The 23,048-nt window shown below is 60.2% G+C and overlaps 1 protein-coding gene across 8 annotated transcripts in view; it reads right to left on the reverse strand.

Annotated features, from left to right (window-relative positions):
• Window positions 1–962: 962 nt before the first annotated feature.
• The window catches only part of STIM1 (stromal interaction molecule 1), a 69,489-nt gene continuing 47,403 nt past the window's right edge, over window positions 963–23,048 (reverse strand). The window contains exons 8-15 of one of the 8 annotated variants that reach the window (XM_039554028.1): window positions 19,919–20,086; window positions 18,326–18,426; window positions 17,384–17,619; window positions 15,319–15,399; window positions 11,879–11,945; window positions 11,555–11,625; window positions 9,105–9,123; window positions 963–3,618 (exon numbers count right to left, since the gene is read on the reverse strand). In XM_039554028.1, the coding sequence (XP_039409962.1) occupies window positions 3,069–3,618; window positions 9,105–9,123; window positions 11,555–11,625; window positions 11,879–11,945; window positions 15,319–15,399; window positions 17,384–17,619; window positions 18,326–18,426; window positions 19,919–20,086 (1,293 nt within the window). In that variant the 3' untranslated portion in view covers window positions 963–3,068. Of the gene's footprint in view, window positions 3,619–9,104; window positions 9,124–11,554; window positions 11,946–15,318; window positions 15,400–17,383; window positions 17,620–18,325; window positions 18,427–19,918; window positions 20,087–23,048 lie in introns of all 8 variants that reach the window. The other 7 variants (XM_039554039.1, XM_039554059.1, XM_039554079.1 and 4 more) reach the window with 7 other exon arrangements.

A 23,048-nucleotide genomic window follows, 5' to 3' on the forward strand; every position in this document is an offset into this window, starting at 1 on the left:
GCCGCGCTGCCAGAGCCGGCTGGAGATTCCCTGGATGCACACGTGGAGGCAGCCGGCCCTAATGAGTGTTAATGAGCGCTAACGAGCGCCAGGCTAAGGAGGAGCTAGCCCCAGGGGATGTGGGGTTTGAAGGAACCGCGAGGGCTGGGGTTGCACCCGGAGAGGCCGGGCTTGGGAAATGCCGATTTCTCCCCGGGAAAATGGGCTTTTCCAGAGCAAATGTGGCCAGGTTGAGGCTGCAGGGAGCAGATCTCCTCCGAGAGGGCTGTTGGTGGGACAAGGTGTGTGAAGGTGGAGATGTCAGTGCTGGAGGGAACACCGGAATCTGCCGGGGGCACGTCCCAGGGGATGGCTGCTGGCTCCCCTTGTGCCATCACCATCCCCCGTCCCGGCAGGTGCCGACCACCGACCCCAGTGCGTATTTCATTCTTATTCCTGGAAATGTCCTCCACCTCAGAGGTGTTTCTGGGGGGCTCTGTGAGCAGGACCCGCTGCCCATGGAGTTGTCACATCTCTTGAAGCAGTTTGGGGGTGGCTGTGTGTCCCTGTCCCAGCTGCCAGCAGTGTCCCCATGGCAATGGCAATGACAGGATGACCCCGGGGTGGATCCCACCGGTGCCTCCCAGATCAGCTTGAGGCCAGCTCCAGCTGCTGCCAGTAAAGCTCCATTTTCTATTTTCCATGGCTGTGGGCTGGGCTGGTGCCCACTGTGCCTGTGGAGCTGTGATCCAATTCCCATGGGAGAGGACTCTGCTCACGGCTCAGGAATCGCAGGGCCCTGGTGCAGGGGGGAGCTGGGGTGTCCCTCTGTCCCCACTGACCTGGCCGGGAGCACATCCCCAGCAGGCCCCCAGTGCCCTGATCCCACTGTGCTGGAAGCCTGGGAAGGGCTGGAAGAAGAGGCCAGCAGCCAGCAGCTCGTAAAATAGACTACATGCTTTATTGGATTGAAAAGTTTTATGAAATGACAAAAAAAAAAAAAAAAAAAAAAAAACAACCTTAAATCAAGAGTTGGCAGATGCGTCAACAGTTGCCGTTTGGTGGATCCCCAACCCCTTCTCCAGAAACATCCACAGGTCTCTGCCACCACAAGCAGCTCCAGCCCCGGCCCCCCTGGCCCCGCTCCCGGGGGGCCCTGCCCGTGATAGCGGGGTGCCCAGGGAATCAGGGTGCCAAGCCAGCGGCCGTGGGGCCAAGCGCATCCCCCCGTCCCCAGGGAAATGCAGGCACTTAAGTCATTGAGAGGAATTTTTCACTTATCCCAAAGCAACAGTGAAATTGTTTAACTCCCACCTACGGAACAAAAAAACACCTTTGTAGCCCTTCCTGAATTGTCAAGACACAAATATATTACTCTGGCATAAAGCAAGGCCCCGGGGGCTCTCGGCATCCGGCCTGGCCTCCTCTTCCTCCCCCTGTGCATCCTCCTCTGCCTCGGCAGGAGCAGCCCCCTCCCCACGCCTGGGGACGTGTGGGACAGTGGTTTGGGGGCTGGGGATGGAGAGAGTGGTGAGGACAGGGACCCTGGGCTCGAGGGTCATGTGGTGCCAGGGAGCCGCCTCGAGTGGGGCAGGAGGGGGCCTGGGGGTTCCCCTGGCAGCCCCAGTGCTGGGGGATGCTCCTGGAGGGAGCTGGGAGAGGGGAGCAAGGGGATGGAGCAAGGCTCAGCCCTGGGGATGGAATGGTGCTCAGCCCTGGGGATGGGGCAGGGCTCATCCCTAGGGACAGGCTCAGCCCTCAGAGGGAGGAGGACTCAGCCACAGTTGCTGCCCTGAGTGGGGACCCCCTCGGAGGCCAGGGCTGTGATGGGGACACACCGAGCCGGGGGCTGTGAGCAGCAGGATGTGACCCACAATGTGCTGAGGGAGCACGGGAGAGCCCCTGCGAGCGGCTCAGGACGGACTGAGACCCGGGTCAGGCTGTGCTGGCACGGGCTGGCACAGCCAAGGACGCCGCGGCGTGTGGCCTCAGGGCAAGGGGGACACTCCCTGTGTGAGCCTCCTGCGTCCCTCGGGAGGGCACAGAGCCCCCGGCACCCGGCCTGCTCCAGGGGGTGGAGCAAGGACAGCGGGAGGACACTGTCACGGTCCGGCCACCCAGGCACAGCCCGTCCCCTGCCCTGGAGAGCCCCGCTGTGTCCTGGTCCCTCCCTCTGGCCCTGCCCAGCCAGGACAGGGGACACGCGACGGGTCTGCTCCCGAGAGCCCCCCCTCTTCCTGTGGATGTGGTGGCTGGACCTCGCTCTGCACCAGCACCCCTCGGGATGGCCCTTCCCTCACTGTCCCTTGTCACCAGGGTCCTCGGCCGGGTCCCTGGGGCACGGCGGGTTCGGAGGAGTCCAGGGGACTGGGGAGGGTGCCCGGGGAAGTAAACCCGGGGACAGGCGTGGGCTCCTCCCCCGCGGCGTCCCAACCTTCCCCAGCCACCGGGCAGAGCAGTGCGGGGACAGCCCCGTCCCCGCGAGCCCCCAGGCGGGACGTGGGGACCGGGAGCACACAAGTACCGGCAAGGGCAGAGTCCTCCCCTGCTCCTGCGTAGCGAGAGCTGCTCAGGAGGGGATCCCCCTCCCAGGGGCGTAGCCATGGGGGCCGGGGTGGAAAAGTGACTCGGAGAAATGAGGGAGAACCGCTGCGACCTGAGTCACCCCGGGCGGGAGCGCGGAGCAGCCGGCGCCGCCCCGACCCTCCATCAGCCTGTGCAAAAGTTGGAGGAGGCAGGAAAACAAATTAATAACAACAACAATAAAAAATAAAATAAAAAAATAAAACCACATTGAAACCAAACCCAAAGGCCGCGTGGCTGAGCAGAGCAGGAGTAACTGGAAGCCATGCACAGCAAAGCCGGGACCGCAGCGGTCGGAGGGGAGGGCAGGGGCGGCTCTTCTCCCGGGGTAGCCGGCGGCGTCGCGGTTTTTCGTCTCGGAGATCAGGAAATAAATAAGTTTAAATAGCTCCTCCCGTGCCGGCGCTGGGGGTGACTCGGGGTGCGGAGGGTGCCGGGGCCGCGCTGCGATCCCGGTGCACGGCCGGCCCCGGGCCCGGCGGGACGCGTCCGGGGGTGTCCTCCCCCTACTTCTTGGGCTTCTTGAAGATCTTTAGGGGGAACTTTTTCTTGCTCTGGCCGAGGTCAACCTCGTCGCCCGTCAGGCTGCTGTCCTCGTCCCCCGGACTCTTCTTGGCGGCCAGCTGCGGGATGCGGGTGTTCCTGGCGCCGCTGGGCCGGCAGTCAGAGATGGGGGAGGGGGTGTCGGGGTCGGTGGAGCTGGGGCTGTGCGACCGGGACGAATCCGAGTGGCTGGGCTTGCCGGCCGTCGGGTGGCTGATCTCCCCCAGGCTGGAGGACTTCTCCATGCCGTGGTTCACCATCATCATCTTCTTCATCACCATGGGGCTCTCGGGCAGCCGCTCCTGCAAGGCCGCCAGGGCGGAGGGCTCCCCGTGCCGGCTGCCGCCGTTGGGGGTGGGCGCGCCGGGGGCCGGGGGCCCGGGGACAGCCTCCTCCATGGACCTGGTCAGCAGCGTGGGCCGGGCAGCCAGCAGCTTGGGCGCCGAGCTGGGGATACGCTGGTGGTCGCTCAGGTGCGGGATGGAGGAGTCGGAGTCGCAGCGAGTTAAATCTCTGCGGTGAGAGGGCGGAGAGAGAGAGGGGCATCAGTGCCGGCCCCGCCCGGCCCGGCCCCGCACACACGGATGGACGCAGCGGCCGAGGGGGGCGTGGGGACCCCCCAGTGACTCCGGGGAGGGGGCTGGCAGTGAGCCCCTGCCCACCCCCGGCCGCCGCCCTGCCCCTGGCTCTGCCATCCCCGTGTGCCCCCAGGGGATCCCGGGACAGGGGCTCACCGCCAGCACCCCGAGCAGCTGGGAGGGAGCGGGGACGGGGAAGCCGGATGGAGGCTCATTCCTCCCCGATGGATCCCAGCGGGACCCGAGAGTGCTCCCAGCTCGCCCCAACCCCGGTGTCCCGCAGGTTCCCGGGAGGGCCCCTCAGCCCTCGCCACATCCGTGTGTGGGCCCGCGCCCCCCGCCCCTGCCCCTTTCCCGGCTCAGCCGGTGCCAACCTCTAATCCCGGCGGGAGGAATTAGAGGTTGGGCGCTCCCACACGAAGCCATGCCCAGCCCCGCCGCTGCACGTGGTTTGTGCCCAGCCTGTGCCTACCGGTGACGGCCAACGGGGCGAGAGGAGCTCCCGGAGCCCCTCTGGAGACTGGGAGGCAGGAGGACGGGGGAAATGACAAGTCACAGCTCGCTCCTCCCGGCTGGACGGGTGCTGGCCCCGCATCCCCGGGGCCCCTGCCCAGGTGCCACCGTGCCCGGGCAGCCGGGCCAGGAGCTCCGGTGCTTCCCCCTGATCCCACGGCAACGCCGGAGGCTGCCCGGACAGCGGGATGGGGTGAGGGGCCCCGGCCCTGCCCCACGCATAGGAGGGGGGTGCAGAATGGGAGGCAAATGGAGAGGAAAGGAGCGAGGGGGAAGAGAAGCGAAAGGCGGTGAGAAGAGATGGGAGGTGCTGACCTGTCCCTCACCCCAGAGCCCCCTGATCTCTGCTGCTGGCACAGACCCCTGGACATGGGTCACCGAACCTTGCCTGGCACTGCACGAGGAGTCCCAGATCATCTCCTACGGTACCACCATCAACATCAGCCTGGAGGCAGCTAAAGAGACCGGCGAGACAAGGGAAAACCTCCACAACAGAGCTGGCACCTGTGGAGACGTCCAGGCACAACTGGGGAGATGCTTAGGAATCCCAGACTGGTTTGGGTTGGAAGAGACCTTAAAGCCCATCCAGTGCCACCCCTGCCATGGCAGGGACACCTCCCACTGTGCCCAGGCTGCTCCAAGCCCCAATGTCCAGCCTGGCCTTGGGCACTGCCAGGGATCCAGGGGCAGCCCCAGCTGCTCTGGGCACCCTGTGCCAGGGCCTGCCCACCCTCCCAGGGAACAATTCCTGCCCAATCTCCCATCCAGCCCTGCCCTCTGGCACTGGGAAGCCATTCCCTGGCTCCTGGCCCTCCATGCCTTGTCCCCAGTCCCTCTGCAGCTCTCCTGGAGCCCCTTTAGGCCCTGCAAGGGGCTCTGAGCTCTCCCTGGATCCTTCTCTTCCCCAGGTGAGCACTCCCAGCTCTCCCAGCCCTCCCAGCCTGGCTCCAGCTCTGGGAACAGCTCCAGGGCCTCCTCTGGCCTCTCTCCAGCAGCTCCAGGCCCTTCCTGTGCTGCGATCCCAGGGCTGGGGCAGCTCTGCAGGTGGGCTCTCACCTGAGCACAGGGACACAATCCCAATCCCTTTCCTGCTGCCCGCACTGGGGGATCAGCCCAGGGCACGGGGATTTAAGGTCCCAGTGCTCATGGCCAGGGCCTGGGGAGCTTCTCCCCACCAATCCCCAGCTCCTTCCCCCCAGGGCTGCTCCCAATCCATCCTCCCCAGCCTCTGTTTGTGCTGGGATTGCCCTGAGCCAGGCGCAGGACCTTGCCCTTGGCCCTGCTGAGCTTCATGAGGCTGGCACAGTGCCACCTCTCCAGCCTGTCCAGGTGCCTCTGGATGCCCCATCCCTTCCTCCAGCGTGTGACCACAGCACCCAGCTCCGTGTCCATGGCAAATGTGTAGGGCTGCCCCGGATCCCGGTGTCCCTGCTGCTGATGAAGACGTTTCCCAGCGCTGGTCCCAATCCTGGCCTCTGAGGAAGCCACTCCTCACTGCTCTCCACAAAAAGTGATGGCACACACCAGGAGTCCTGGCTGTCCCAGCATGGGGAGGTTGGACAGGCCCAGAACACTCTCCTTGTACTGGAAAAAGTCTATTTCTTCTACAAAACCCATGGAATAAAGTTGGGCCCTTGTTCAGCAGCTCCACAGGAATACACGGAGGAAAATGGCTGGGATTTGGCCATGGATCTACTGGGGGAGCCCAGCTGTGGAGAACACCTCAGCTCTTCTTTTCCCCAGCAGCGAAGAGCCCTGGGCACTGCTGGCACTGTCCTTGTCCTCGCACATGGAGCTGAGCCCGGCCCATGTCCGAGCGCTGGAGCCGCATCCCAGGAGAGCAGCTGGGAGAACGGAACAATCCGGATGGTGTGAAATCCCTGGCTATTCTGAGGGAGCAGCTGGAGCCTCTCCAAGGGAGACAACTGCCACGGATCACACGTGTGGAGCCACTGAGCTCCCAAGGCCACCAGCAGATACTGCGGAAGGTCACCGTCACGGCTGGTGGCCCATGGCTGCCATGGGATAACTGGGATAACTGGGCCTTGGGAACAGCAGCAGCCATGGAATGTGGTGGGGCCGAACACGGGCTGCTGGAGCCGACTCCCAAAACATGGACACATCACACACCTGGGCTGGGAGGCCTCGGGACGCTGCCAGTGCCTGCACATGGAATGTCACTGCCATCACAACCTCCAACTCCTTTAAGGAATTCAGGAGTCTCCTGCTTTTACTGAATGTTTCTGGCTCATGGCTTACCACACCTGCAAAGGGGGAAAATTCACCTGGGAATTCCTGCTTGGACACTCCTCTCCCACCACCTGCACATGCTGAGCTGCTGCTGAGATGCCACCAGGGTTGAACCCCCACTTCCAGAGGTTTGTTTTCTCCACAAATCCCTGGAAAGTGCCCCCTTTCCAGGAAAACACAGCAGACTTTGGCTGCAGGGGTTGGCACCAGCCCGATGCCAGCGGCGGGTCTCAGCAGAGCTGGGAGAAGGAGCGAGGCTGTGGGGCAGAATCATGGCACAGGAATGGTGCTGGTTGGAGCCAGGAGCAGGAGCAGGCGGGATCATATCCTGGCAGGAACGCAGTGCTTCCTTGGGACTCAGGTCACGGAGGAGGTGGGAGAGCCCCAGGGGACCCAGCGTGCTCTGGCTGGGGACAGAGGTACAGCAACACCTGCTCCCTTCACAGTCCACGTCCCAACTCCACTGAAGAATCTTCTTTTCCAGGAAATCCAACCCAACCCTTCAGGCTGCCACAATCCCACAGGGATCTGGGTGAGGGTCAGTGAAATAAATCCTTTAAAACAGCAAGAGAGCAGCAAATACAGCAAAAAAAGGATTCTTTTCAACTGAGTGGACTTCAAGGATGTGTGAAGAGGGTGAGCGTTCCTTGCTGGGCTCTGGGCAGCCGTTCCCTCTCCTCTAAGTCCTGCAGTTTTCAATCCAGAAGGGACCAAAGTGACCCAGCAGCGCTGGCAGCGTGTGGAGAAAATGACGACAGCAGATGGAGAGCCATGCTCTGCTCCGGGAGGATTTTCTTCCCGGAGCAGACGCTGGGAACCCGATCCCAGGACAGCTGGTCCCGCGCCGCAGGAGGTGGAACAGGGCCTTGGTGACACCACAGCCACGGTGTCACCTCCTGGGACTGCCCTCCCTGCAGCACAGGGCCGGGGCCATCCGGGGGCTGGGGGTCCCTGTCCCCATTCCTGGTGTGGCTGTTCCCTGGGATCCTCTGCCCTGGAGCGGATGCTGGCACCGCAGGGGTCCCACCTCGCTGGAGCCCCAGTTCATCCCCCTGGGCTCATCCAGGGGGACTGAAGGAGCTGATGCCCAAGAGCACACAATTCCCAAACATTCCAACGGTCTAAGCTAACCCTCCTCAAACACAATCTCTCCAGCTGTAACTCAGGAATATATTCCTGAAGGATACAGGGAAGACCTGGTGACACCAGCACCCACCAGAGCAGCAGCAGTGCCCACCCTGCTGTGCCAGGCTCCAGGGACATCCCGGCACACAGGACACCCCCACCACGCCAGGGAAAATCCAAGGGACACCCGACAGACCGGGACACCTGGCACAGGGACCTCCTGCATTCCTACTGTGGCACCCACGGGCTGATTTTGGGAGCTGAACACCAATGGCTGGGAACTTCGGCTGGGATTTTCTTCAGCCCCAAACGAACCTTTCCCTGGTGGCTCCCACAAGGAAGTGCACGACAAGGGGGACAGGATTCCTGGGATCCCGCTGACTGGGTAGGAGACAGCAAGAGGAGTGGACACTCCTGAGTCCATGCCAGGACAAGAGGGAGGAAAGAGCATTCCCAGGATACTTCCAACATCCCAGATGAGGCTCAGCCAAGGCCTGGCCTATATCCCACTGATTTCCATGAGGATTATGCTCCTGAACTGCTGCAGCACATTTTCAAGAGGAAAAGCTATCCCAGGACACCGCTGGCCTCGACGGGATCCCAGGAAGGATCAGAGGAAGTGTTTCTACGGAGCAGCAGGAGCCCCTAATGGCTCAGCCCTCCTGGAAACCACGGAGCAGCAACTGGACAGGGAAATACCTGGGAGCCTGAGCCTTCCTCCAGCCCAGCAGTGCTCACTGCTCTTTTCCACGGATCCAGGCACTCCTACGACCTCCAGACCAACCCTGCCAGCACTCACCTGCCTGAGGCAGGATGGATCTGCTTTCTCCTGTGCTTCCTCCCAACCCACCAGGATCCACCCCAGCCCTGAGGGAGGGAGGGGTGAGGAGATGGGGATGGCAAACAAAAGAAGCAGAGAGCAAAGCATGGAGTAAGGAAAGCCTGGGAGTGGAGGAGGAGCAGGGGAGGAGCAGGAGGAGGATGGAGAACAAACACCTATTTTTCCCCGGCCCTGCAGCCCATGAGGGACTTCTCCGGGGGTTCCCGCTCGGGTACAGCCTGACATGGCCCAGGAGCTGCCCTGGAGTGCTCCAGCAGCCAGGGAGCCCTCGCTGCCTCATCCCTCCGTGCCCTGGGAGCACCCTCGTCTGCTGGGCTCTGTGCATATGGCACCAGGGACCAAGGCTTTTCTTAAGGCAAATTCCCAAATTTGCTGTGGGGCTGAGCTTGGCTCTGGCTCAATGCAAACCCAACAGCAGCTTCCTCCCTTCCACCCTGCAAGAGCTGTGAATTACTCATTTCCCTGGATTCCTGACTCTCTCCCCTCCCTGTGCTTTGGCTGCCACCTCCCTTCCTGGTCGGAGAAGGGCCTGGGCGTGCGGATTTGGTCCTACACCCCCATCTCCATCAGTTTTATCCACCTGAGGCAGGCACTGGCAGCAGAAACCTCTGTGCACACACAGCCCCCTCCAGCCCCTCTCCCCCGGGGACCCCCCGATCCCGCAGCCGCCTCCGGCCCGGAACCGCTCTGACCTTATTGGCGCTGGATCCTCTGAAGCCAATTGCAAAAGAGAAGCAAAGAGTGAGGAAGCGGCTCCCTGCAGGGATAACCCCAGCAGGATTCCGGAGACAGCGATCCCCAGCCTTGCTCGGGGGGCAGCTCCTTGGAGATGGTTTCTCCTGTGAGCTCTCCCCAGCCTTGGCATCTGCTGGATGTGGCAGAGGCTAAAGAGCTCCAGCAGCCCCCACAATCAGGGTGGCACATTCTTTCTACCAAGGGAGCCAGGAAGCTTTGGGGTTCTGCTCTGGTCCTTGGAGTGACTCCCTGGAAGGCCTTTCTGAGCCTCCCCAGCTGTCCTGCCTGCCTCCCCAGGAGGCTGTGGAGCTCGAGGGATGCATGGAAAGGCCTCCAGGACCGAGGATATCAAGGAGGAGCAGCAATCCATCAGCCCGGCAGCGGTGCTTTTGGGGATGCATCAAAGCAGGATCTGCTAATGATGCAGTTGGATAAAACAATTAACAGCGACAAACCCACATCTTTGGGCACCCAGCTCCTCATTTCCGCTGCCTGGGGTGAGCAGGGATGGATGAGGGGGGGGAGTCGCCTGCTCTGCTGTAGCTGCAGCAAATCCCAGGTGGGAGGTTCTGACGCCATCGCTTCTCCTGCATCACCGGCCGGGTTTGGCCACAGGAGCAGGGTGAGGACAGTCCTGCTGTCACCCAGTGGTGACCAGCTGGGCTCTGACCAGGGGGAGCCCCCACTTATCCCCTCCTAACGACCTCTGGCACTGTCCCCTTCCCTTCCTGCGGGCCCCGTGCCAGATCCTGTTTCCCTCTGCTACTCTCGGGGAGTCTGCAGGGACTCAGGCTTTGTCCTGGGCAGGAATTCTGTGTGTCACGGGCCTCAGGTGGGAGTAAATCACATTTAAACAGCGGTTTTGCACACAGGACATGAGCCCCGGGCTGCCAGGATGAGCCCTCCCTCCTGCAGAGTCAGGGAGGCAATGGAAGCAGGGAGCAGCACCATTCCCGGCTTTTACCAGTCCAACTGGGACAGCTGCAGTTGAGCTCCCACTGGGAGGAGTTAATTAATTACGCTGCTTCTCATCATCCCCAAACAACCATTACTGAATTAACTGAGATGCTGCTCTATAGTTCTCCATTGTGGAGCAGGTGCAGGAATTTCCCCCTCAATATTCCAGATTCCAGAAAGTGCCTGGGGCTGCTCAGCTTTGAGAGACACGGGGCAGGGAGGGGGTGGAACATCCAAACCAGAGACGTGAACAAGGCCAGGAGAGATCCCAGCACCTGAGGGCAGAGGGACCCACAGGTAAGGAAATAATGGGACAGCGTGCTGGGATGGGTGAAGATGTGGTGACTGGGAATGTTTCCCTGCCTGGAGAAATAATGGTGGAAGGACATTTCCCCTATCCTCTGCCTCACCCACAGACTTCCAGCCTTCTCCCAGCAGTCTGCTCCCCAATAGTGAGGATTAGGAGACTGTTTTTAATTTGGCATTGGAGAAAGCACGGAACAGAGATGGAATGTCCTGTCTGGGGCCACAGGCAGCACCTGGCAGGGACAGGACTCCCTGCTCCATCACCCTCCCACCGCCCTGATCGCAGGGGGTCCCACACCCGCAGGGACACAACACCTTGGGACTGGCTGCATCCATGACCCCGTGGGACAGGGATGTCCGGGATCTCGCTCGGATGAAAGCCACCCGAGGAACCTGATCCTGTGCCTGGGACACACAACATTCCTGTCAGGGCCCCCTCGGAGCACCCCGGCAGGATTCCTGCTCCTCCCTATCACCAGCGCGCTGAACTGGGACAGCTCCGGGATTTAGGGCTGGAGGATAACCAGTCCCAGGGATGCGCCAGGTCTCCAAAGAGCCAATGGAAAGGGACCAAGCTAAAGCCAACAACAGAAGCTCCAACCCCCTCCTCAGACATTCCTTAGCCAGAACACCCCCATTCCTCATCGCTGCCAGACCAGTCACTCTGAAACACATTCCTGAACTGCCGCTCCAGCACCTCTGAAAACCATCCCAAAATTCTCCCACTGCTACCTCGTGGTCCCCACCCATCATGTTCCCTTTGCAATTCATTTGTGAGGAGCCCAAGGAAGCCCAGGCTTCAAATCAGGTCAGGTTTGGCTATCAGTTCTGTTAACTCCTCACATCCCCTTGTTCAGGGAATAACAAGCACCTGGGAATTCTCCTTTGCTCAGCTACAGTGAAACAACAGCACAGCACCTTGGGAATGCCCCACTGAGCTGGCGGGCATGGGGATGGCCATGGAATCCTCCTTAGAGGCTCCAGCGGCAGGGGGAGAGCAGTGGAAGGAACAAACGTGGATAAATCATGGAATAAAGGCCCGAAAGAAAAGGGCAGGAGGAATGTGGGAGAACGAGCACCCGAGCAAGCGCCAGCTCTGAGGAACAGCAGGCAGGAGGCAGCTAGAAAAGAAACAGCAATATACCCAAAGCTCCCAGTGCGACAGCGAACTCCAGAGGTGACATCAGGAGGGGGCAGGTCGGGGATGGAATCCATCTGGAGGAAATAAGAGGTGGTGTGATGGTAATAGATAGGGTGGACATGGCAAGCAGGAGCAGGTGCAGTGGTGGTGGATGAGGAGCAGGAGGTGGAGGAGGTGGAGGCAGGCGATGGGCTGGAGCCGGGCAGGTCGGAGCTGAAGGACTGTCCGGAGGTGAGGCTGTGCATTCGGCGCAGGGACACTCGGCCCGCCCGGAACGGGGCCGCGGGGCCCGCCTCGGGCTGCCCCGGCACGTGACTCTCTACCAACCTCTGCGATCCGTGGCCGTGCTGCGGCTCCACCAGGCGCTGCCGGACTGTGCTGGGCAAGGCCGGAGCTGCAACGAGACACAGCAGAGCGCTGAGGCACGGCCCGGCCCACGGAGCGCTGGCACCGTCCCCATCCCACCGCTCCTGTCCCACGGGCACCATCCCACTGGCACCATCCCACTGGCACCATCCCACTGCTCCTGTCCCACTGGCACCATCCCACCGTCCCCATCCCACGGGCACCATCCCACTGCTCCTGTCCCACTGGCACCATCCCACCACTCCTGTCCCACCAGCACCATCCCACTGCTCCTGTCCCACTGGCACCATCCCACCATCCCCATCCCACTGCTCCTGTCCCACGGGCACCATCCCACTGGCACCATCCCACTGGCACCACCCCACCACTCCTGTCCCACCGCCACCATCCCACCATCCCCATCCCACCGCTCCTGTCCCACCAGCACCATCCCACTGCTCCTGTCCCACTGGCACCATCCCACCACTCCTGTCCCACCAGCACCATCCCACTGCTCCTGTCCCACTGGCACCATCCCACCACTCCTGTCCCACCAGCACCATCCCACTGCTCCTGTCCCACTGGCACCATCCCACCATCCCCATCCCACTGCTCCTGTCCCACGGGCACCATCCCACTGGCACCATCCCACTGGCACCACCCCACCGCTCCTGTCCCACCGCCACCATCCCACCATCCCCATCCCACCGCTCCTGTCCCACCAGCACCATCCCACTGCTCCTGTCCCACTGGCACCATCCCACCAGCACCATCCCACTGCCCCTGTGCCACCAGCACCATCCCACCAGCACCACCCCACTGCCCCTGTGCCACCAGCACTGTCCCACCTCGTGCCAGCAGTTAAGGGCTGTTTAATGCAGAAGCAGCTTTAAGCTGATGCTGAACATGCTGGATTAATGCCCAGCCCATGGAAAACTCCAACATTCCTGAGGTAGGTGCCTCTGAACACCTTATCTGAGCATCTTGCCTGATGCAGAGTGCGGCTGTGTGATTCATCCCACCTGTGATTCATCCCACCTGGAGCCACCATCCGGCTCCTGGAGAGCCAAGGACTGGGCACTTCCAGGGCACGGGCCATTCCAGCCTCACAGACATCTCATGGCCACAGTGCTGCTGCCTGGGTGGGACCTTCACAGCCCAAAGCAGAGCCCCAGGTGAGCAGGTCAGTGATGGCACCCAAAGCTCCACTCCCAGAGCTCAGCTCTGCTCCGCTTCCAGCATCGCTGTGCCGGGGCAGCACTGGGAGCATGGAATCATACAGGGGATTGGGCTGGGAGGGACCCCAAAGGGCATCTCTTCCCACCCCTGCCATGGCAGGGACACCTTCCACTGTCCCAGGTGGCTCCAAGCCCCAATGTCCAACCTGGCCTGGGACACTGCCAGGGATCCAAGGGCAGTTCCCTGGTTGGTTGAAAATACTGGAGTCGAGGACATTGGGCAGGAATTGTTCCCTGGGAGGGTGGGCAGGCCTTGGCACAGGGTGCCCAGAGCAGCTGGGGCTGCCCCTGGATCCCTGGCAGTGCCCAAGGCCAGGCTGGACACTGGGGCTTGGAGCAGCCTGGACAGTGGAAGGTGTCCCTGCTCATGGCAGGGCTGGAATTGGATGAGCTGTAAGGTCCTTCCAACCCAGACTTTCTGGGATTCATGCCTGATTCCTGTGTGTGTGAACTGGTGACTCTGGCCCCAGAGTGGCCTCACCTGCTCCCAGCCTGTTCCATGACCACTGTGACTGATCAGAGACCCTCCATCTGAAATATTCTCCTCTGGTTGCCAATTCCCCTTGGTTTGGGGAACCACATGGGAATGTCCTTTGGAGCCCCAGCACCAGCTCCTGAACTGCCTTCGAAGCTCCTTTGGGATCCCTCCAGCCCCGTGGTCACGCCTGGCTGGAACTGGAGCTCAACAATCCCTGAGCAGCTGCCTGTGCCCCACACCTGCCCCCGGGCTCACCCCAGAGCCAGGGGAGGCCCCTTCACCTGCCCGGAGCCTTGGGAATGCTCCCCTCCATCATGGAAAACGGGATCCCAGGGCTGCAGCCCCATCCCGAGCCAACCAGGCTGGCTTTATCTCATCCCCTTGCTGCCATTCCATACAAGATGTTCCTCCTTTGGCAGGAGATAAGGTGTTCAGGAGTGTTCAGGACTTCTTATGTGCATAAGAAATTAATGTACAAATGGGTTAAAAAGATGCAGACAGGAAAGCTCAGAAATGGAGGAGGAGGAGAGCTCCTTTGGGAATGGAAGAACCAGCAATCCCTGCTCTGGAAACTCCCAGCTGGACACACAGGGCTCCTCTGGCAGAATGACTCAGGTCTGAAGGATCCACAGGGACATACTTCCAGTGGAAGGAGGAGTAAGGATTAATTCTGGCAACTTGGCTGCTTCCACACCCCCAAGGTGAATCCCAGTCCTTCCCACTGCTCAGGTTTGCTGCTCCTTGTTTCCTACACTGCCCATCCGTGAGCCTGGAATTTTACACCATCCACCTTCTATTGCAAGATTTTATGTTTCAGCTCCAGAGCTGCAATTTCAGTTTGGGAATCTCATTGTGGAGGGTTCACAGGGACCTGACTCCAGAGTAACTCACTGGGGTGATGGCTTTCTGCTCCAGGTTTCTCTTTCCCTTGGGCCATGCTTTTTTCCCTACAGATTCCCTGGATTTTCCTGGTGTTCCACCCCTAATTTACCAACTCAGGACTTCCCACTTCTCTCCTTCTCCAAGACTTATCCCGCAATGAGCTCTGGAGCACAGGCTGGGGCCTCGCTTCCCACAGCCACCACGTCCCTCCAGACACACGTTTTACCAACACTCCCCAAATTATCTGCCCAGCATCCCAAGGAAAAGCCCTCCCTGCACTAGGCTGGACGCCCTCCTCCTCCCCCATCCCACGACAGCCGGGGCTCGGCTGTGCTGCCAAAGGGAAGGCTTCCAAAGGCAGCCAAGGCCAGCAGGCTGCATGCCATCCCCGTGGCACTGGGGCACCAGGGGACAGGTGTCCCTATGGGGTGGCACTGCTCGGTTTATTGAAGGAGTCTGAGGGAACCCAGCACCAGCAGCACCTGCGGGGAGGGACGGGGAAGGAGGTGGGATGGGACAGGGAATGCTGCCACCTCCTCCCGGCCTCACTGGGTCCTTCATCTCCACCTCAGGGGTAAAATGGAGAGAGTCCAAGTCTCCAGATTCCCTAAGTGCACCCGGGAGCACACAGGAGCTGCAGCTGAGATTCTTCTTCATCCCACCAGACTCTTCCCGGGTTAGTACAGGTGGTGATGGCTCAGAGAGGAGAGATACGCTCATTAGTTCCCGTGCCAGAAAGATGGAAAATTGGTGGATGTATTTTAGTCCAGAAAGAGGCCAGAGGGCAGAATAAAAAATGAAAATATAACTGAAGAGAACCAAACCAGGGTATTTCCAGAGGGACTGATCCTCCGAGGACAGCGAGGAGCGGTCGCTGAACCTGCGCCCGAAAAGCCAGGCTGCATCTGGGGAGGGCAGCCAGGTGGGAACAGGAGAGAGAGAGATGGGATTTACTGGGAGAAGACACAGGTCCTCAGCAACATGTCTGGGCAGGAGAAACTCGGCACTGCTCTCCTGAGGCAGGGTTTGTACACAAAGGACAAAAATCCTACAGGGAAAGGCTCCCTTGCTTTGAGACCTTGAATGCCCAGTGCTTGTTCCAGGGTGCATCACCTGCAGGAGGTGGGTGGGCAGGAGGGTGGGCAGGAGGGTGGGCAGGCTCTCTGCCCAGCTCTGGGGTGATGGAACTGGAAGTGCTCCCTGGAAATGTCGCACTCAAGTGCAAAGAAGCCAAGGCTGAAATCGGGGCTGAAGGCTCACACCTGGCCCAGCTCAGGTCCTCAGGTGTCACCTGGGACTGTCCCAAGTGTCCCTGCCATCAGTGCCCGGCTGGGCCTGTGCCAGGGCTTTATCAGAGCTGTCCATCTTGATTCTGGTGGTGACTGGTAATGATAAAGAGCTGGAGGTCTCCATTTCCTGAGGCTTTAATGGCCCCAAGCACACCTGATCCCACAAACTCTGGCTCCAGCCCCCGTGTCTGCTGAGCCCCGAACACACAGAACACCCGTTCCTCCTGCCCTACCCAAACCCTTCAACTCTGCCTCTCCCTGGCCCCTGGCCTGAGGCCCCCTCAGCACCTGCCCCCAGACCTTCCCAGCACTACAGCCAAGCCCCAGGCCGAGGGGACGTGGCCATGGCACACAGGGCATCTCCTGCAGCACACGGAGCCAGCCCTGAGACCCTTCTGCTCCTCCCTCCTCCTCCTCCTGCTCCCCTGAACAGCCCTGGCTTGGATTAAATCGTGCAGAGTTGCCCAGAGCAGCTGGGGCTGCCCCATCCCTGGAAGTGTCCAAGGCCAGGGGCTTGGAGCAACATGGGACAGTGGAAAGTGTTCCTGCCCATGGCAGGGGATAGAACTGGATGAGCTTTAAGGTCCTTCCAACCCAATCCACTCTGTGATTCCATGGAAGTGCCCAGGTCAGGGTGCTGTGCCCTGGCCAGGTGCTGCTCCTGTGCCCCCAGATCCCTGTCACTGCTCTTCAGCTCTCCCAGTCTCTGGTGCAATAGCCCGAGATGGGAAACTATCTGGAAAATGCCCTTTTGAGAGAAGGAAGGCAGGATCCGGGCCAGCTAAAGGCAGGAACAGCAGCCAGGGCTGACTCACAGCTGCTGCAGAGAAGGTGGCAGTGCCACCCAGCCCGGGAGCTCAGCAACTGGGGGGTCACAGGCACGGGGTGATCCATGCTCAGCCCTTCCTCCGTGCGAGCTGGGCTCGGCGGAGCAGGGACAGCCACCCGGGGAGCTGATGCTCTCTGTCACCAACACAGAGGGACCGGAGCTCCCTGTGGGTGACCCCGAGCCCTGCACAGAGCTGGGGATTGGGGGTTCAGCCTCTGCTCCAGGGAATGTTTAACAGGTCCCTGAGGTTGGCACTGCTGCTCCCACCTGGAATGGTGCAGGAAGCAGGTCCAGCTGTGCCTCAAGAGGGGGCAGCTTTGAGTCCTTTAAGTCCCAGAAAAGTGCTCAGGCCAAAGGGACATCAGGATGATCCCTTTTCCTGTCTCACTACCATGTCTACCCGTGCCTTTGGTTGGGGTTTTTTGGTAAATGCTTAAATCAGTGAGTTGACCAGAACAGCACAGATAGAATGAAGCAATAATTAACAGTTTCTAAATTACCAGTTCTGCTGAAATTTACAGGCTCCAAGCAAGCCCAGCAGTGGGGCCTGGCCCGTAGGGACCAACTGACCCTGATGGACCAACTGTGGTCTCAGGGCACGGAAACCCCCACTTGGATCAATCAATCCCTCCTGATGCAGGTGAACTATGGATCCAGGTCTGCTCTGTGTCACAGCCCCCAACCCCAGCAGGCACAGCCCCCCTTCCCAGAGAGCCCCCAGAGCCCCATTCCCAGGGAGCCCCTGGAGCCCCATTCCCAGGGCTCACGTACATTGGATGGACATGGGCGACACGAGCTCCTCGTCCAGGTCGTCCACGTCGTCAGTCATGATGAAGTGCGAGGGGTTGGGCCGGGGGGTGCCCATCCAGCCGGGGTCGATGTTGAGGGCCGAGGCCAGGGAGTGGATGCCAGGGTTGTTGACGATCTGGAAGCCGCAGAGGAGCTCGATCTGCTGCCAGCGGTGCAGCCGCTCCCGCAGCGCCGCCGTCACCTCGCTCAGCGCTTGCCTGGGGACAGGGACAGACAGGGACAATGGAGGCAATGAAGGGAAAACACCCCCTGAATCACCTGGAATAGACTCCATGGGGTCAGCTGTGTGTCCTGAAATTTGAGACACTTTTCATTTTAATTCCAGGAATATGGGAATTAAAAAACGCAGCAGCAGCTGAAGTACCCAGGGATAATAACAAGGGGGAATGGCTTCCCAGTGCCAGAGGGCAGGGCTGGATGGGAGATTGGGCAGGAATTGTTCCCTGGCAGGGTGGGCAGGCCCTGGCACAGGGTGCCCAGAGCAGCTGTGGCTGCCCCTGGATCCCTGGCAGTGTCCCAGGCCAGGCTGGACATTGGGGCTTGGAGCAGCCTGGGACAGTGGGAGGTGTCCCTGCCCATGGCAGGGCTGGCACTGGATGGGCTTTAAAATCCCTCCCAACCCAAACCATTCCATTCCAATCCCTTAGCATCCTGCAGCCTCCTGAAACCTTGTTTTGACAGGACTTTTAACTGCTCCACATAACTGTGACCCCTTGTTTCTCACAGGTAAAACTAGAAGGTTATTGATGAAGAGGAGGGAGTCCAAGCCCAGGTCATGGAGGACAACAGAAGTTCAGCAAAGTGAGCCCCACAGCCCCTGTGCAGGTGAGGACACTCCTGCCTGGGACAGGAGAGGGGTGAGGAGGGAGGCAGGGACAAGGGAGCTGTTGAGCAGACACTCACTTTGCAGTTAAGATTTTATGGTCAACATCGTCCAGAGAGGAACTGTGAGCAACATGGAACGTCCCAAAAAGGGTGTTTCGCTTCTTTTTGATCTTTTCAGCCTGGAATATCAACAGAAAAAGTCACAGGAAGAAGACAACCTGATGTTTCCTCCAGGCCACGAACATCCAGGATGGGCTGAGACAGGAACAGTCCCTGCAGCTGCCTGTGCACGTGGGAGTAGTGGGAATGGTGGTGTCACTGAGGAATGCTGTTCTCCCTGACACTGGGGTGAGGAATTCACCAGCAGCAAGTAGCAGGTTGGGGATTTCATGCTCCCTTCTCCCAGTTTCCCAAAAAGCAGAGGGAACTGAACTGAAGAGGCTGAACTTTCAGGGCAGAGTTGGAGTCCCCATCCCTGGAGGGATTTCACAGCCCTGTGGATGTGTCACCTGGGGACATGGGTCAGTGGTGGCCTTGAAGGTCTCCAAGGGTTCCTCCAATCCAAACCATTCCACGATTCCATGACCCAGGTACCTCACACAGTGAAGGGCTCTCACACATTGGCTTGTCTCTCCCATGAATGACCACCAAACAGCCCAGGAATGCCCAAGGGATCTTGGGTTGGGGAAGATTTTTGGTTTGAGGTTGGGTTTGTGTCACTGTATCTAAAATTAAAGTCTCTGCCCACAGTTCTGCCATTCCCAGCTCCAGTGGCATGAACCTGGGACTGGGAAGGCCAAGGATGTGGGTGCAAGAACTGACACAGCCAAAGGAAAACTGCTGGACTGTTAAAATGTTCCCAATAAAAGCAGATTAAGGCAGACAAGAGTTCTCCCTCCTGCCAGCTCTGCTGGCTCCATATGGCCACAGAGACGAGGACGTGTCACAACAGCTCCCCGGGCTCATCCCTCAGGGCTGGCACACAACATCCTAGATCCCCTGGGCTCATCCCTCAGGGCGGGCACACAACATCACATATCGGGAATGCGGCGATGATTCATCCAGATCTCGGGATTCCATTGCCTGGGCACACTCATCACCTGGAGTGGGATTGTGCTGGAGAGGTTCAAAGCCTCTGCTCACTGAGCACCCAGGGCAGCAGTCCCTGTCCCTGATTCCCAGGGCTCCAGGCTCTGACAATGCCCAGGGCGGGACCTGCCTGCCCCAAGAGCCCATGGGAGCATCATCCTCATCCTCATCCTCATGCTCAGCCCCTGCTCACACCTCGCTTGTGCTGCACAAGACGCAAATTTAAGGCATGAAAAGAGAAACTGCCCTTGAGCTGAGGGAGGGCAGGGCTGGATGGGATCTTGGGCTGGAATTGTTCCCTGGGAGGGTGGGCAGGCCCTGGCACAGGGTGCCCAGAGCAGCTGGGGCTGCCCCTGGATCCCTGGCAGTGCCCAAGGCCAGGCTGGACATTGGGGCTGGGAGCACCCTGGGACAGTGGAAGGTGTCCCTGCCCATGGAATGAGATTAAGGTTCCTCCCAGCCCAACCCATTCTGGGATTCCATGATTCCACGAAACAAAGAAGGTGCAGAGAATCCAAACTCTCCAGGCTTCACTCCCCAAACCTCCCCACAGACCCAGCACGAGGCCGCTCCACCTCTCACCCCTTCCTTGGCCACCAGCAGCTGTTTCTCTGCGTTCTGCTTCTTGATGTTGTAGTACTGCACCTCCACCTCGTGGGTCAGCTGCAGCCACTTCTGCAGCGCCTCGGGGGCGGCCCAGCTGCAGTGGGACTCCAGCTCCTTCTCCGCGTTCTTCAGCGCCATCCGCACCTGGGGAGAACGCCCGGGACACCGTGGAGCGGCCGTGGGGACACAGCCCTCCCGCAGCTCATCCCCCCTCTGCTGCCAGCCCCGCTTCCTGGGCGCTGGGAAATGGGAAAACACTTCCCAGGCAGCTTCATCTTAGTCCTGGCAGCAGGAAAAGTCCTCTGGAGGAGCGGTGGCACCCTGGGCACTGCGGGAGAGGAGCCACCCACACGCCAGGCTGCTGCTCCGAGCACCAGAACCACCCACGGACGATTCCTGTCATCTTACAGCTGAGCTCCTTTCTCAAAAATTCCCAGCCAGCACCATCCATGCTGTGCTCCCTCTCGACCCCTCCACATCAGCTCCTCTGCCACGAGCCACAGGAAAACCCTCTGGAGCCGATGGCAGGGTGCACGAGGTTGTTAAAAGGGAATTAGGTTTGCAGTGAGGACGCTCGGGGTTTTTTGCAGCCTCTAGAAACCTCTGCAGAGCTTCCTGCCTGTCTGTAAATCCCACAGATCCTCCTGCGGAGGCAGAATCCCTGACAGGACCGTGCAGGCGATCCCTGTATCACCACAGCTCCGAGCCAAGCCCAGGGAGCTTGTCAGGAGACAACTTCCACACTGGAGCGAGGGAGAAAAATATTTAGACACAAAACATGTGCTGCTGGTCAGGAAAAGAAACAGCCTAGCTGGATCAGCCATTCCTGGGGTCTCTCCTTCCACCCCAGCCCAGGCTCCTGCGCAGCCTGACATCCCACAGAGATACAGGATTAGAAGGGAGTGGGTGAGAAGCCAGCTGAGGACACTCTGACCTCACAGAAAAGCCTTTAGTGGCAGAACCCATCAAGAATTAACTCCTCTCTGGCAGTGCCCACCCTGGGGAGAGGCTCTGACAGCCCTGGGGCCTGACAAGCCCTGCAGGAAGGGAACGTGTCCCACCCCGGAGCAGCGAAGGCTGGGCAGCGCAGTCCCGGGACTCGCTCCAGGGATGGGGCCCCTGTGCCAGCCCAGCAGCGCTGGGCGCGGGGGCTGCGGTTCCGCACGGCACAGCAGCTCTGCCTCCCACCCAGAGCAGCTCCCGCAGCCTTCCCTGCTCCTGCACAGCCCAGCCCACGGCCGCAGCCTTTCCCTCCCAGCGGTGGGCGGACGAGGAGCAGCGTTTCTGTGAAGGATTGCTCACACCCGGAGCTCTGCCCTGGGTGTGTTCTGTAACTCGGTTGCGTCTCATCGAGCCCAGCCTGGCGGGCTTCAGGGAGCCAGGAGCCCCGGGCTGCAGCAGAAACTCTGAAATTCCGTATTTTATCGGGAAGGACCATCCATCCAGGAGCAGCCCCGAGGCACCACGCACAAGAGGTCAAACAGTTCTACCACTTGTGTGTGATTTAGGGTTGTCCAGTGTGAAATTGCCTAAATCAGTCCCAGAATGCCAAATTCAGAGTCACAGACCTCGGGTTTTTCCTGGCTTTTCCCGTCGGACATCAGCAGCATCCGGTGCTGCTCCCACCTCAGCAGAACTCTGACCATCACCCACAAGCATCTGGGATTTGGGAATATGGAGAAAGAGCGGGTAGGGAATCTGTCACTGGTTGGTTGGGGTAGAGGAGTGCTCATAACACTTACAGGAACAATGTTTTTAGGGAATCGTGGGAAAGGGAAGTGGTGGTGAACAGGCAGAGACCAGTGGCTAAAATGAGTGTCCACGACCCAAACCCTTATGGTTCTGCAGGGAATCCATGCAAACAGGAGTTATTTTGTGTGTCTCCATTCTCCTGGGAAGATCTTTAAGATCCCAGTTGCATCACTAAGAGCAACAATTTATAATGAAATTTATAAAAAAGTTATACTTTGCCCCGGGGTGAGACCCCCCCAGGGTGCTGGGTCCAGCCCTGGGACACCAGCATCAGGAGGATGTGGAGCTGCTGGGGCCAGTCCAGAGGAGCCCCAGAGCTGCTCCAGGGCTGGAGCCCCTCTGCTCTGGAGCCAGGCTGGAAGAGCTGGGGGTGCTCACCTGGGGAAGGCTCCAGACAGAGCTCAGAGCCCCTTGCAGGGCCTAAAGGGGCTCCAGGAGAGCTGCAGAGGGACTGGGGACAAGGCATGGAGGGCCAGGAGCCAGGGAATGGCTTCCCAGTGCCAGAGGGCAGGGCTGGATGGGAGATTGGGCAGGAATTGTTCCCTGGGAGGGTGGGCAGGCCCTGGCACAGGGTGCCCAGAGCAGCTGGGGCTGCCCCTGGATCCCTGGCAGTGTCCAAGGCCAGGCTGGACATTGGGGCTGGGAGCAGCCTGGGACAGTGGGAGGTGTGGAATGGGATGGGCTTTAAGGTCCCTCCCAACCCAAACCAGTCTGGGATTCTATTCCACAATTCTCTCAGTGTTCTCCGGGCCCGTGGCCCCACTGGGGTCATGGTCTGGGGAGGGTGACCCAGTGAGGAGAGAGGGATGGAAGAACAGCCTGGGAACAGGACACTTCTCCATGCCATACACCCAACTCCAGCAGGACCATCCAAACCCCCCAGTGTGGCTTTAGTGATAAGAATCAACTGGTGCAGAAGGAGGTCTTGGTTAATATTCCCTGGGAGCAGGGAGTATGTTGAACTGGGAAGAGTTGTGGGGTCAGAGGGGGTGACTGGTTAATGTCACGAGTGTCCTCGAGCTGCTGGGACAGTGCTGGGGTTACAGTCACACAGTGTCAGGTGGGACACTCCAGTACTCACCTCCCGACAGACTGCGGAACCACAGAGGCCACGGCAGCTCCAGCTTCCCGGGCTCCTTACAGATGGGAATGCAGGGGGAAGTGGAAGGGATGAGAGCTGGGCTGGCTCCCCCGGAGCCGGGAGGGCCGGGGACACCTGAGGCCACCCAGCCCGATCTGGTGGCCCAAAGCACACCAGCCCAAAGTCTGTGTCAGGATGGACATCCCAGGGCGTGTCCTGGAAGGGAGCTCAGCGGCCCTGTGGAGAGGCTGGGTGGCCCCAGGAGGGAGGCTG

Source organism: Corvus cornix, chromosome 1 (assembly GCF_000738735.6).
Source record: "Corvus cornix cornix isolate S_Up_H32 chromosome 1, ASM73873v5, whole genome shotgun sequence".
NCBI classification, from domain to species: Eukaryota; Metazoa; Chordata; class Aves; order Passeriformes; family Corvidae; genus Corvus; species Corvus cornix.